General features: G+C 46.7%; 1 protein-coding gene across 2 annotated transcripts in view; it reads right to left on the minus strand.

Moving 5' to 3' along the window:
- PPP1R12A (protein phosphatase 1 regulatory subunit 12A) overlaps positions 1-15972 on the minus strand; it is a 167884-nt gene that overhangs the window by 72271 nt on the left and 79641 nt on the right. For both annotated transcript variants that reach the window (XM_073541516.1, XM_073541515.1), the window contains exons 10-12: positions 11534-11749; positions 6003-6097; positions 260-376 (exon numbers count right to left, since the gene is read on the minus strand). In XM_073541516.1, coding sequence (XP_073397617.1) covers positions 260-376; positions 6003-6097; positions 11534-11749 — 428 coding nt within the window. The remainder of the gene's footprint in view (positions 1-259; positions 377-6002; positions 6098-11533; positions 11750-15972) is intronic.

Consider the following 15972-nt stretch of genomic DNA (forward strand, 5'->3'; position numbering starts at 1 on the left):
GGCTAACTTTAAAGGGACATAATTACTAACCAAGGACCTGAATCTGGGAAAAAGGCTTTAGTGTATAACAAAATAAAGTAACAAAACTTGGGATCCTGAGTCCTTAGAACATCTAGAAAACTGTACAATATTGAATATTAGAAGGGGTTTCATCTTATAAAGAAACTACATATCTGAGCAGGAGACTACTAGAGCGACGGTTGTCATTTCACCACATGACTTTGTTATGTAGTGTAAAACTAATGAAAACTATTCAGACCTTCCTTGATAGTTGGTATTTAAAATTTCATTAACAGAACTGTTCTTCTTCAGGTCGTCATCCCATCTTCTTCTTGTATAGGAACCACCAAGACGCGATAGCCCAATAGAAGATTCTCTGTGAAAGAACGCAAAACCCAATTTAGTAAAAGGCAAATTAATTCTGCTGCACCGAAAAAAAAAAAAATTCACATACGTGACATGACCACGTTCATAAAAGTACCATCTAAGAAAATCTAAAAGATTAACTCGATCAGTAAGCATCGGAAAAAAAAAAAATTAAAAGCCAGGATTACAAGTTTTTTTGTTGCTGCAACTTCACTAAAAAAATTGCAAGAAGTTATCGTATCTACCCCAAAATAGCATCAGTAAAAAAAATTTCCACCACAAGAAAAAAAAAATGCAAGTTTGGTATAGTTGTACTGACCAGGACTATCATACTTAAGTAATTTTTACTGTAGAACAATCGTTGAAAAAAAAACTAAAAAAAAATTGTAGAACTGCATTTTTTTGGGAAATTTCATTTTCTTCATATTCCTGTTAACCACAGGAGAAAATCTAAAATCAGTCATTCAAAAGTACAACTACTCCCACAAAAAAACAAACCCTCAGAGGTCTGTCAGAGGGAAAATGAAAATAGTTAGTTACAGCTCTTGGAAAAAAGGGAAGCAAAAAACATTGTCCCGACTAGAACTAAAACAAGGTAGGGTCTCTGAAACCATTGAAAGAAACGTAAAAAGTCTGCATGTGAATAAAAGTATAAAAATCACACACGGACCAGTCATGACCAGTGGCGTTAAAGAGCAATTTAACCCCTTAATGACCGGAGCTTTATTCGGTTTTGTGTTTTCGTTTATTGCTCCCCTTCTTCCGAGAGCCATAACTTTTTTATTTTTCCGTGAATATGGCCACGTGAGAGCTTATTTTTTGCGGGACGAGTTGTACTTCTGAAAGACATCATTGGCTATAGCATGTCGTGTACTCGAAAACAGGAAAAAAAATTCCAAGTGCGGTGAAACTGCAAAAAAAAAAAAAAGTGCAATCTCAAGTTTTTTGTTGGGCTTTTTTGCTAGGTTCACTAAATGCTAAAACTGACCTGCCATTATGATTCTCCAGATCATTACAAGTTCATAGATACCAAACATGTCTAGGTTCTGTTTTATCTAAGAGGTGAAAAAAAATTCCAAGGTTTGCTTAAAACAAAACCAAACAAAAACCCACCAAGACCCGTAGCGTCTCCATTTTTCGTGATCTCGGGTTGCGTGAGGGCTTATTTATGCGCCAAGCTGACGTTTTTAAGGATACCATTTATGTGCAGATACGATCTTTTGATCGCCCGTTATTACATTTCAATGCAATGTCACGGCGACCAAAAAAACGTAATTCTGGGGTTTTGATTTTTTCCCCGCTTTTTTTTTTTTATCTTTGGCATGTTTAAATAGCCTCCATGGGAGGCTAGAAGCTGCCACAACTTAAATCGGCTCTGCTACGTATAGGCGATGAGCAGATCGCCTATATTTAGCAGAATTACAGCATTACTATGAGCACCGACACCGGGTGGCACTCATAGCAATCCTGCATCAACAACCATACAGGTCTCTAGGAGACTCTGGTTGTTATGCCAATGCATCGCTGACCCCCGATCACATGCCGGGGGTCGGCGATGTGCATATTTCCGGCCCGGCGGCCGGAAGCACTTGTTAAATGCTGCTGTCAGCGTTTGACAGCAGCATTTAACTAGTTAATAGGTGCGGGTGGATCACGATTCCACCCGCACCTATTGCAGGCACATGTCAGCTGTTCAAAACCGCTGACTGTGGAACAGCTTTGGTCATTATTATACTCGTAATGGGGGCTCTGGTTTCCACTACTGTGAGGGGGGCAGGAGCTGGCTTGCAACCCTCTCTCAGGGCTGAATGTGGCTCTCTAGATCAGAAAGGTTTGGGATCACTGCATTAGAAAATAGCAAGTAAACCATAATCTATAATATAATGCTGTAAGCGTCACTCTGTCCAAAGCCTTTATAGACTGCGCAAGACAGAATGAGGCGGCCAGCGGTGAGGAGTGTGTATGGCGCCAGAGATGGAGGTACTGTACACACTGCATACCGACATCTCCGACGCCATACTTACATACGTACCTGACCGGGAGGAGCGTTGCCGCGGAGCTTCTCTTTGGCAGGAGACCGGGAGTGCGGCCGGAATCGCGCGTGCGCATAGCGCGATCTGGCGCCATTTTACTGAAGACACACTTGCAGTGTCTTTAGCAATATGGCGCCGGACAGCGCTATGGGAATGCGCATACTCCGGCGCCAGACTCCTCCCCTGGCCTCCAGCAGAACGTGGTGACAGCGCTGGAGCACAGGAAAGAAGGGTGAGTATAAACGTGTTTTTTTTTTTGTATGTGTGTAGTCTTAATAGGAGTGAGGGGACCATGCAAACCAGGATAGGAGAGGTGAGGGGACCATGCTTACCAGGACTGGGGGATGAGGGGTACCATGCATACCAGGATGGGGGGGGGTGAGAGGACCACGCATACCAGGATTGGGGCATGAGGGAGTACCACGCATACCAGGATTGAGGGATGAGGGAGTACCACACATACCAGGATTGGGGGGGGTGAGAGGACCATGCATACCAGGATTGGGGGATGAAGGGTACCATGCATACCAGGATTGGGAGATGAAGGGTACCATGCATTACAGGATTGGGGGGTGAGGGGGCCATGCATACCAGGATTGGGGGGTGAGGGGACCATGCATACCAGGATAGGGGGTGAGGGGACCATGCATACCAGGATTGGGGGGTGAGGGGACCATGCATACCAGGATTGGGGGGTGAGGGGACCATGCATACCAGGATGAAGAATGACGTGCCATGCATACCAGGATTGGGAGGGTGAGAGGACCATGCATACCAGGATTGGGGGATGAGGGGTACTATGTATACCAGGATTGGGGGATGAGGGGACCATACATACCAGGATAGGGATGAAGGAGTACCATGCATACCAGGATAGGGGGGTGAGGGGACCATGCATACCAGGATAGGGGGTGAGGGGACCATGCATACCAGGATGAAGAATGGGGTGCCATGCATACCAGGATTGGGGGGTGAGGGGGCCATGCATACCAGGATTGGGGGGTGAGGGGACCATGCATACCAGGATAGGGGGTGAGGGGACCATGCATACCAGGATAGGGGGTGAGGGGGCCATGCATACCAGGATTGGGGGGTGAGGGGGCCATGCATACCAGGATTTGGGGGTGAGGGGGCCATGCATACCAGGATGAAGAATGACGTGCCATGCATACCAGGATTGGGAGGGTGAGAGGACCATGCATACCAGGATTGGGGATGAGGGGTACTATGCATACCAGGATTGGGGGATGAGGGGACCATACATACCAGGATAGGGATGAAGGAGTACCATGCATACCAGGATAGGGGGGTGAGGGGACCATGCATACCAGGATAGGGGGTGAGGGGACCATGCATACCAGGATAGGGGGTGAGGGGACCATGCATACCAGGATAGGGGGTGAGGGGACCATGCATACCAGGATAGGGGGTGAGGGCACCATGCATACCAGGATAGGGGGTGAGGGGACCATGCATACCAGGATAGGGGGTGAGGGGACCATGCATACCAGGATAGGGGGTGAGGGGACCATGCATACCAGGATGAAGAATGGGGTGCCATGCATACCAGGATTGGGGGGTGAGGGGACCATGCATACCAGGATTGGGGAATGAGGGAGTACCACGCTTACCAGGATTGGGGGATGAAGGGTACCATGCATACCAGGATTGGGAGATGAAGGGTACCAAGCATTACAGGATTGGGGGGTGAGGGGGCCATGCATACCAGGATTTGGGGGTGAGGGGACCATGCATACCAGGATAGGGGGTGAGGGGACCATGCATACCAGAATGAAGAATGGGGTGCCATGCATACCAGGATTGGGGGGTGAGGGGGCCATGCATACCAGGATTGGGGGGCGAGGGGACCATGCATACCAGGATTGGGGGGTGAGGGGACCATGCATACCAGGATGAAGACTGACGTGCCATGCATACCAGGATAGGGAGGGTGAGAGGACCATGCATACCAGGATTGGGGGATGAGGGGTACTATGCATACCAGGATTGGGGGATGAGGGGACCATACATACCAGGATAGGGATGAAGGAGTACCATGCATACCAGGATAGGGGGTGAAGGGACCATGCATACCAGGATAAGGATGAGGGAGTACCATGCATACCAGGATTGGGGGATGAGGAAGTACCATGCATACCAGGATTGGGGGATGAAAGGGACCATACATACCAGGATAAGGGGTGAGGGGACCATGCATACCAGGATAAGGGGTGAGGGGACCATGCATACCAGGATAGGGGGTGAGGGGACCATGCATACCAGGATTGGGGGGTGATGGGACCATGCATACCAGGATGAAGAATGACGTGCCATGCATACCAGGATTGGGAGGGTGAGAGGACCATGCATACCAGGATTGGGGGATGAGGGGTACTATGCATACCAGGATTGGGGGATGAGGGGACCATACATACCAGGATAGGGATGAAGGAGTACCATGCATACCAGGATAGGGGGGTGAGGGGACCATGCATACCAGGATAGGGGGTGAGGGGACCATGCATACCAGGATAGGGGGTGAGGGGACCATGCATACCAGGATGAAGAATGGGGTGCCATGCATACCAGGATTGGGGGGTGAGGGGACCATGCATACCAGGATTGGGGAATGAGGGAGTACCACGCTTACCAGGATTGGGGGATGAAGGGTACCATGCATACCAGGATTGGGAGATGAAGGGTACCATGCATTACAGGATTTGGGGGTGAGGGGGCCATGCATACCAGGATTTGGGGGTGAGGGGACCATGCATACCAGGATAGGGGGTGAGGGGACCATGCATACCAGAAAGAATGGGGTGCCATGCATACCAGGATTGGGGGGTGAGGGGGCCATGCATACCAGGATTGGGGGGTGAGGGGACCATGCATACCAGGATAGGGGGTGAGGGGACCATGCATACCAGGATAGGGGGTGAGGGGGCCATGCATACCAGGATAGGGGGGTGAGGGGACCATGCATACCAGGATAGGGGGGTGAGGGGACCATGCATACCAGGATAAGGGGTGAGGGGACCATGCATACCAGGATAAGGGGTGAGGGGACCATGCATACCAGGATAAGGGGTGAGGGGACCATGCATACCAGGATAAGGGGTGAGGGGACCATGCATACCAGGATAAGGGGTGAGGGGACCATGCATACCAGGTTAAGGGGTGAGGGGACCATGCATACCAGGATAAGGATGAGGGAGTACCATGCATACCAGGATTGGGGGGGTGAGAGGACTATGCATACCAGGATTGGGGGGGTGAGGGTACCATGCATACCAGGATAGGAATGAGGGGTGCCATGTGTACCAGGATAGGAGGGTGGCAGCACATACCAGGATGGGAAACCATATAGCAATTAAAAGCCTCGCCACCCGGGCGTAGAACGGGTTCATTGCTAGTTCCATTATAACCATGTAGGGAAAAATTGTAGACAACTTTAAACATATTCCTGTGTTTGTTTCAATTAAAGCCTTTACAACAAAAAGAAAAAAGGGGCATTACCTATTGGCTGGGATCTGACACATCAGACCTTTAAAGCAGGGATTAAAGAGGTTCCAAGTGAGATGGAAAATAGTGGGTATACATTACCTATTCTCCTTTTCTTCTATGTCAGAAGTACTAGCAAGCCGTCTTGGGATTGATGGAGCAACATACGCTAGCCTGGTTGATCTAGCATCTTTCTCCTATAAAAACAGGAAAGAATATACATTACATACGCAATCACAAGTAAAAAACTCCCACTCCTTTAAATCTTCCTACATCCAACAGGAAAAAAACTCAACATAAAAGAAAAATCACTTGGTCTAATTTATTAGGACAGATTTTTTTTTACTGTACTATTGCTTGCATCACTCCAAAGTCACCAGAGATTTCAGATAAGCAGCAATTTTCTGTACATTCAACAGTCTGAAAACTTGATATATGCTGAAACAGATCTTATTTCTACTCTCCTAATAGCAACCACAACAATCACTACCTTAGGCCTGTTTCACACTTTGGCGGATTTACTGACATCAAACAAGTGTAAAAAAAAAAAAAAAAAAACGGATCCGCTTCCGTTTGACAAACAGATGCACCGAATCCGTATTCTTGATGGATCTGCGTCAGCTAAATTTAAAACAATAGGATAGAGAGAGAGATTTGAGACTTGTGCTACCAGAACGGGTCTTGGGGTTAAATTTCATAAAAGGAAATTCTTCCGGGCTTGCTCAGTATAAAAAAAGCGGAATCCGTTGGCGGATTCCGTCAATTAACGGTTTGCAACGGTTCCGTCACCCATAGGCGTCCATTATAACGCATGGCGGACAGCGACGGATCCGTTGCTATCCGCTGTTTTAACGCAGACAAAAAATGTTTCACTGTCCTTCCACTCCAGACAGTGGACACCAAAATTATGACGGATCCGTCAAAAAACAGATGCAACGGATGACCATCCGTCAAAATCCGCCGCTATTGCAAGTCAATGGGATCCGTTTTTTTCTAAAAACAGCGGATTTTGACTGACTTCAAAGAACTGAAGTGTGAAAGAGGCCTTACTCAGGAGACATTTTTCCAAGATGGGGGGAAAAAAAAAAAAAAAAAAAAAAGATTTTCATCTGAGTTTTGGAAATGTAATTTATCATTTTTTGACTTTTTTGTGGGCGCATAAGAAATTTTGAAGTTTCTCCAAACAAATATGACTACTGGACAGTACAAGGCTGCAACTAAAATGGCATTCAAGTGCAGTCTACATTTTCATGGCCCCATAGACTTACGTAGCAAGCTTGAGCAGTATGATGATCAATATCAGACACATCCTTGTGTTTTGGTGTGTCCGTAAAAATACACAGGCATGTTTAAGAGTTACTGTCATTTTGATTTTTATTAAGAAACCCGCTTCTTTCTCTGCCAGAACTAATCAGTCATTATAAAAGTTCTCAATTCTTAGCAGGGCTGTGGATCGGAGTCTATATCCATTTTGGTGGAATCGGAATAAAACGGACCAACACAGACTCCTAAAATATATACTAAACTGGGTACAGTATTTAAATGCAGTATGTGCTAAAAATATTTTTCTTAAGAATTTGGGAATGTTATGAAATATCCTATAAATGTACACTACCATTCCTTATTTTTGAAAGAAATGCAGAGTTTTTTTTTCCAATGAAGCTAACATTAAATGATTCAAAAATACACTCTATACATTGTTAATGTGGTAAATGACTATTCTAGCTGCAAATGTCTGGTTCGTAATGCAATATCTTCATAGGTGTATAGAGGCCCATTTCCAACAACCATCACTCCAGTGTTCTTACGGTACGTTGTGTTTGTTACCTGTGTAAGGGTGTGTGCACACGCTGCAGATTCTGCTGCGGTTCCGCAGCGGATTTGGCCGCTGCGGGTCCGCAGCAGTTTTTGCTGCCGTGTACAGTACCATTATTCCCTATGGGAATACAAAACCGCAGCGGCTTCCTATCTCCACCACTGTGGAGATGGTGAAACCGCAGGGCCAAACCGCAGGATAATCCGCAGATAAACCGCAGGTCTTTTGACCTGCGGATTTACCTGCGGATTTTATAAAATCCGCCCGGTCAAATCCGCACCCCATTCCGCAGCGTGTGCACGTAGCCTAAGAAGGCTAATGGATGGTTAGAATACCCTTTAAAACCCTTGTGCAAGCATGTTAGCACAGCTGAAATCATTTTGGCTGATTAGAGAAGCTATAAACCTGACCTTCCTTTGAGCTAGTTGAGAATCTGGAGCATTACATTTGTTGGTTCCATTAAACTCTCAAAATGGCCAGAAAAAAAAAACTTTCATGTGAAACTCGACAGTCTATTCTTGTTCTTAGAAATGAAGGCTATTCCATGGAAGATTGCCAAGAAACTGAAGATTTCCTACAACAGTGTGTACTACTCCCTTCAGAGGAGAGCACAAACAGGCTATAACTAGAGTAGAAAGAGAATTGGGAGGCCCCGCTGCACAACTGAGCAACAAAACAAGTACATTAGAAAAATGGCAGCTTCATTAAATAGTACGCGCAAAACACCAGTGTCAACGTCTACAGTGAAGAGGCGACGCCGGAATGCTGGCCTTCAGGGCAGAGTGGCAAAGAAAAGGCCATATCTGAGACTGGCTAATAAAAGGAAAAGATTAATATGGGCAAAAGAACACAGACATTGGACAGAGGAAGATTGGAAAAAAGTGTTATGGACAGACAAATTTACATTTGCGTTGCTTGGATCACACAAAACAACATTTGTGAGCACAGAACAACTGAAAACATAGTAACAGTTATTAAAGTTGAAGGAATACTAAGTCCATCTAGTTTCAACCCATATCCTTATCCTAACTTGCTTTAACATGTTGATCCAGAGGAAGGCAAAAAAACCTTATGTGGCAAACCGTAAGCTTCACATTGGGGCAAAAAATTCCTTCCCGACGCCACATACGGCAATCAGACTAGCTCCCTGGATCAACGCAATATCAAGGAAACTAGTGCATATAACCTGTAATATTATACTTTTCAAGAAAGTTATCCATGTCCTTAAATTTTAGTAGGGAATCACTCATTACAACATCATATGGCAGAGAGTTCCATAGTCTCACTACTCTCACTGTTAAGAATCCGCATCTGTGATTATGCTTAAACCTGCCCCCTTGTCCCCGTCACAGGTCTAAAGGCCCCATCACACACAGCGAGATCATTAGCAAGATCGCTGATTTTGTGATGCATCAGCGATCTCGCTGTGTGTGACACGCATCAGCGACCGGCCCCCCCACCGGGTATCGCTGATCATGCACGAATGTCCTGGGCCGTTTTTTGATTAGCCTCTCGCTGGCCAGCACGCATCGCTGCGTGTGGCAGCGGGAGAGCAACGATCAGTAAGCTCCCAGGGCTGTAAGCAGACGCTGGGAGCTGGTATCTAAGGTAAATATCGGGCATCTAAGCGCGCGCCGTCACTTAGTTACCCGCTGTGTACCTTCGATACCTGTGTGCTTGCGCAGGGAGCTGGTAACCAAGGTACACAACTGGTAACTAAGTGACGCGCGCTTAGTTACCCACTGTGTACCTTAGATACCGTTTGCAAGCCGAAGGGCAGCTGTCTGAATACTCAATGCTCTGCACACCAGGACTGTGTGTGCGCAAAGCAGTGAGTATTCATTACTCTCTAGCGTGCAGAGTGTCAGCCGGAACCTTCCTGCGGCTGCCACATGTGCTGATAGAGAAATGAATATTCAGTGGAATGGAGCGAATATTCATTTCTCTTAAGTATCGGCACACGTGTCTGCCCACAGCAGCAAGAAGGCTCCAGCTGACTGTGCTCGCTAGAGAGCAATGAATACTCACTGCTTTGCACGAGCACAGACCCGTGCAGAGCATCGAGTATTCCGACAGCTGCCCTTCGGCTTGCAAACGGTATCTAAGGTACACAGTGGGTAACTAAGCGCGTGCATGATGTGCTTGCGTCTTTTAGTTGTTTTTATTATGTATACCCCTTTTCACATGTAAAGTGCCATGGAATAATAATAATAATAATAATAACAACAACAACACTTCATTCACACAGCCATATACCAAATATTCTTGAGTGCAATGAGCTTTAGGCCAAAAATTGCATTGGATTTGGTTTAGGGAAGTGGAGAAACCTTTTATAAAAGGAAATGTTTAGGATATTCTATTTCCAAAAGTTAATTCTTTCGGGCACAAGGCAATAAGCAAGTGAAATGAAGCAGATATAGAGTCATGAGAATAAAGGCTTTTTCAGTGAATATATTATCCCTGCAAGTATGAGCCTCTTTAATAGCGCCAAAAATGTTATTGGAAAAGTGGAAAGGTGTTTTTTCATTCCTTCAATATTATTGATGTCATAGGCCAATACGTAGGCTTTGCTCACATGCGAGCTGTGGTTTTTGTTACAAATGGAAACCACAGCATAGAATCCATACCTTGACTAATACCAATGAATAATGGGGGTGAGATTGTTTAGGACCATGTGTTTATTTTAGATACTAAAACACTTGATGCATTATTTTGTCCATTAGTTATAAAGGAGTCTGCTGCTAATAGAGCCTTTACAAGACGTAAAATGAGTGAACAAGGCCTTACTGCCTCATTATTAGCATAGTATGCGGCCTCCATTGAACACTGTGAAGAACAAGAAACACAAGTGCGCAGGACCATTCTCTGTTTAGGTACGGTCACACTTAGCGATGCACCAGCGATGCACCAGCGATCCCGACCAGCGATATGACGTGGTCAGGATCGCTGGTGCATCGCTAAGTGGTCGCTAGTGAGCTGTCACACAGGCAGATCTCACCAGCGACATAGCAGGGGTCGCTACTTACCTGTCAGACGAGGCGATCCTGACGTCCTGACGTCCGCGTCCACGCGTCGCTTGTCGGCGCCACAGGAAGCCCAGCAGGAAGCTGACGACGAGAAACGGTCCAGGACGTTCTCGCGCGATCAGTGATAACCAGCGGGGGAGACGGTCGGAGGCAAGTGTCAGACACAGCGATATCACTAGCAATATCGCTGCTGCGTCACAAAACCAGTGATGTTATAGCGATATGGCTAGCGATAACGCTTAGTGTGACAGGCCCTTTAATGGGCTGATGGATGGATTTGCTCACATGCCCCCTCAAACAGCTGTCATGCTACTGATTAGAAGTGAGCTGCCAATGACACTAAGTGCCACATAATGCTGTTCACGGCACAGTTGGGGACACAAATAACTAGAACGTTAACAAGCCTTTCAAAAGTGAACCTCACCAGGTTTTTGACATCCTGGCAACAGCCTAATATAAGGCCTTGATTCCATTGAGGTGTCACTTACTGGCTTGCTTGCTGCAGTTTCCATAAAAACTCTGATTTAACTGTTGCAGATCTATCAGTTCTCTTACTGCAGAGCTCCATATATCCCTACCCACACCAGTGATTGGCAGCTTTGTGTACACTGTGTATTGGCTGAAAATCGCCAAACAGTGGTGGTGAGGGGGTTATACAAAGCTCATAACTAGGAAAGAAAAAAAATTTGAAAATATGCTGGCTGACTTTACGCTTTCAAATTACATCCAAGGCCTGATCCTTTTGTTTTCAGGGGAACACAAGTGTCTGGAAGTATCTGACTGTTGATTACCTTTTCTTTATTATCTAGAGAGGAGGAAAGTCTAGGACTTGAAGCCGATCGCATGACACCAGTGAAGTCCCTTTCCTTTTGACCTTCTTTGGATGCAGTAATCTCAGATAATGCACCATAGCTTCCAGTCTTGCGGAGTCCTAGACGCCAGGAGGCTGGAGATTCGTCCTTCCTTTCTTCTTCCTTAGGAGAGATTTTGGTTGCAGGAGTAGGGAACTGTAACCAGAAATATTGAAGCAATGATTTACTCTCAAAAATCTTGGGTCTCAAAAAATCCCAACACCAAAAGCAATCATCCTTGAAATTTCCAAAAGGCATTTGATCAAGTAATGAAAGTCGAGCCATAACAATAGAAGAATTTTATGTCATTGTCATGAGGAAGAAGGGGGACTTTTGATTAAGTAACCCAAGTGTGAATCTCAATGGGGTTAAATATCACTAAAAAAAAAAAAAAAAAAAAAAAAAACAACGCACACAGGAAAACTGTTAATAGTAATAAAAACAATGGAAAAATGCCCACTGTCAAAACCAAATAGATTGCCATTGAATGTTAGACAAGGCATTGAATATAGCATATAATGCAGATACAAGATTAACATTTGTAAGTGTCAGACCATGCACAGTGATGTCAATCTGATTAAAGTACAGCCTGTAACCACAGCCAAATGTGCACACTAGTTCCTCACCAGAGATTGGTCACCTTTACTTGGCACAAGGACAATGCCAGTTCTGCGCAAGCCCTGTCTCCATGAATTAGGTTGTGCGGATTCCACCACTGGCATGAAAGGTGCAATGAAATCATACTGAACCCAAGAAGAGCAAGACAGAATAAGAAGGAAAGCATAGCATGAGAAAACGAAAAACTGAACTGTTCTGATTCACAAGGCTACTGAAATAGATGTCCAAGGCTTTGTAGCTTTTTTGTATTAGCCAAGGAAAAAAGTAGTTGCATCATAACCAAGCCTTAAATTTTCAATATTCAAAAAAGCGCAACGAGAGGAGCAGAAAAATGTAGATCTGGCACCAACTTTAGGCTCGGTAAGCTCTTGACCTAACTGGTGACATTTACTAACCATTCCGTAGTCATGACAAGTCAACAGAAAATAGCTTATTAGTTTGATGAAAGCGCTAGAGATTCGCCTTTTCGTGAATAGATTTGTCACTTCCCAGCTGGAATATTACACTAACTTCATATGTATGAGTTCCGCTTTTGTAGAATCAAAGAAACAATTCAAGTCAGACTTGTAGAAATGAACTACTCTCCATTTACTCCATAAAAATATAAGGCTGGAGTTGGGGCCCAAGAGCCCTACACACCATAAGAGGCATAACAGACACCTCTCTCTGCACTGGGGCATAACCACCATGGACAGCTGGCCAGGTATTAGCAGGTCTCCTGCACTTGCCCAATTAACCCCTTCACCCCAAGGGCCATTATCCATTTTTTCTCTTTTTATAGATTTCTGTTAATATAGCAATATGAGGGCTTGTTTTTTGCAATACAAGTTGTACTTTTCAATGGCACCATTGATTTTACCATATAGTGTACGGGAAAAGAATTCCAAGTGAAGTGAAAAAAGCAAAAATGTGCAATTCCACAATTGTTTGATTTTTTTATTTCTTTTTTTTATTTACCATGTTAAATGTTTAAACTGCCCTGGCTATGTGATTCTCCAGATTAGTAGGAGAAAGCAGATACCAAATTCCTATAGTTTTGTTTTTTATTTAAGTGGTGAAAAAAAATTCTGAATTTTGTACGGAAAACATGGATTTTTGTGAGTACTCACCGTAAAATCCTTTTCTCCGAGACGCTCATTGGGGGACACAGAGACTGTGGGTGTGTGCTACTGCCGTCTGGAGGCTGACACTAGGCATACAAAAAACAAGTTAGCTCCTCCTCCGCCGCATACACCCTCGCCCCGATAGCAGGCGGAAACCAATTTAGTGCAAAAGCAGTAGGAGAACATCCAAAAATTAGCCTTAACGCAGAAAATCATGTGTCTGAAAAAGGACCACCCTACATTAAATAAGGAATTATACTAATTAAATAAACAAGAGCCAACTGGCTATCAGGGTGGGTGCTGTGTCCCCCAATGAGCGTCTCGGAGAAAAGGATTTTACGGTGAGTACTCACAAAAATCCATGTTTCTCCTTCGTCTCATTGGGGACACAGACTGTGGGACGTCCTAAAGCAGTCCCTGGGTGGGAGGACAACTCACCGATCCAAGCCGCATGCCCTCCTGTCTAAAGGTGTGCCACTGCTGCTTGGAGAATTTACCTACCCAGACTCGCATCCGACGAGGCCTGAGTATGCACATTGTAATGCTTACAAAAAGAGTGCAGGCTGGACCAGGTTGCTGCTTTGCATACCTGCTCTGCCGACGCCTGGTGCCGAAGCGCCCAAGAGGCGCCCACTGCCCGAGTAGAGTGCGCCCCTATCCCTGTTGGAATCGGTGCGCCTCTAATACGGTAAGCCTCCTGAATAGTTAGGCGAATCCATCTGGCTATGGTTGATCGTGAGGCTGCGAGACCCTTCCTGCTCCCTTCCGGAATCACAAACAACGAGTCCGTCTGGCGAAAAGGTGCTGTCCTTGACACGTACCTCCTGAGAGCTCTTACCAGATCTAAAGAGTGGAGCACCCTTTCCTGTGTACTGGCGCTGGACAAAACGAAGGCAGAACAATGTCCTCATTAATATGGAAAGAGGACACGACCTTCGGCAGAAAAGGCGGCGGTGGCCTAAGGACTACTTTATCCTTAAAAAAGGTAAGAAAAGGAGCTCTGCAGGATAATGCTCCTAACTCCGAGACCCACCTAATGGAAGTTATGGCTACCAAGAATACCACCTTCCTGGAGAGATATGACAATGAAATTTCCTGTAATGGTTCAAACGGGGCTTCCTGTAGGACACCCAGGACCAGGTTAAGGTCCCAGGCGTCTATAGGTGCTCTATAGGGGGGCACCAAATGAGAAACCCCCTGAATGAACGTCCTGACCTGCATATTGGTAGCGATCTTTCGCTGAAAAAGGACCGACAAGGCCGAAATCTGCCTCCTAAGGGAACTTGGCGCCAACCCTGCGTCCAGGCCGGACTGCAGAAAAGCCAGGATGTTGGGGACCGAAAAGGATTATGGCGCAACCCCATGTTCTCGACACCAATGAAAGAAAACCTTCCAAGAGTTATGATAAATTTTCGCCGAGGCCGGCTTCCGGGCGCTAACCATTGTCGCAACCACTTCACGCCCAAATCCCGCCTGGGTCAGAATCCAAGATTCAACGGCCATGCCGTCAAACACAGGGCCCCTAAGTTCGGGTGGCAGATCGGCCCCTGAGACAGTAAGTCTGGCCGTTCCAGTAGACGCCAAGGCACATCTGCGAGGAGCTGCACTAGATCCGCATACCATACTCGATGGGGCCAGTCCGGGGCCAGCAGAATTGCTGGGACCCCCTCTGTCTTGATCTTTCTGATGACCCTTGTGAGAAGCGGCAGTGGGGGAAACAGGTATGGGAGCCGAAACTGGCTCCACGGTAGGACCAACGCATCCACCGCGATCGCTCGCGGGTCCTGAGACCGAGCGACAAACGTGCTCACCTTGGCGTTCTCCCTGGACGCCATCAAATCCACGTCTGGAGTCCCCCACCGTTGGCAAATCTGCTGGAAGACCTCGGGGTGAAGGGACCATTCCCCGGCCGCAGCGCCCTGTCAGCTTAGGAAATCTGCTGCCCAATTTTCCACACCTGGTATGTGAACTGCTGAGATTACCGAGTGGTGCCTCTCGGCCCAACGGAGCACATGCTCTCTCTCGCGCATGGTTGCCCTGCTGCGCGTGCCTCCCTGGTGATTCACGTACGCCACTGCCGTGGCGTTGTCTGACTGACCTCGGACTGGACGTCCTGCTAGCAAGTGCTGAAAACGCTGCAGCGCCAACCGCACCGCTCGAATCTCCAACAGGTTGACCGGAAGACAAGCCTCCTGAGGCGACCATTGCCCCTGGGCCCTGTGATGCCGGAAGATTGCCCCCCAGCCGAAAAGACTTGCATCGGTCGTGATCACCAACCAATGATCTGGGGGAAAAGGCTTCCCCTGACGAAGAGAGGGGTCGTGTGTCCACCACTGAAGCGCCCGTCGAACCTGAGAGGGCAGCCTGCACTGATGATCGAGGGAGAACGGACTCCCGTCCCAAGCCGCTAAGAGAGCATGCTGCAGGGGACGGAGATGAAATTGAGCAAACGGAATTGCTTCCATCGCCGCCACCATCCTTCCTAGAACCCTCATCCCGAACCGGATAGTGTGAGGGCCCGGTTGTTGAAGACTTCGGACTCCCTGCCGGAGCGCCCGAGCCTTGTCCTGAGGGAGAATTACCAACCCTCGGGAAGTGTCGAAAATCATCCCCAGGAATAAAATCCTCTGAGCTGGGGTAAGGGAAGATTTCTTCCCG

The sequence above is a fragment of the Dendrobates tinctorius genome, unplaced genomic scaffold, assembly GCF_039654945.1.
Source record: "Dendrobates tinctorius isolate UK_male_01 unplaced genomic scaffold, ASM3965494v1 ptg000122l, whole genome shotgun sequence".
Taxonomy (NCBI): Eukaryota; Metazoa; Chordata; class Amphibia; order Anura; family Dendrobatidae; genus Dendrobates; species Dendrobates tinctorius.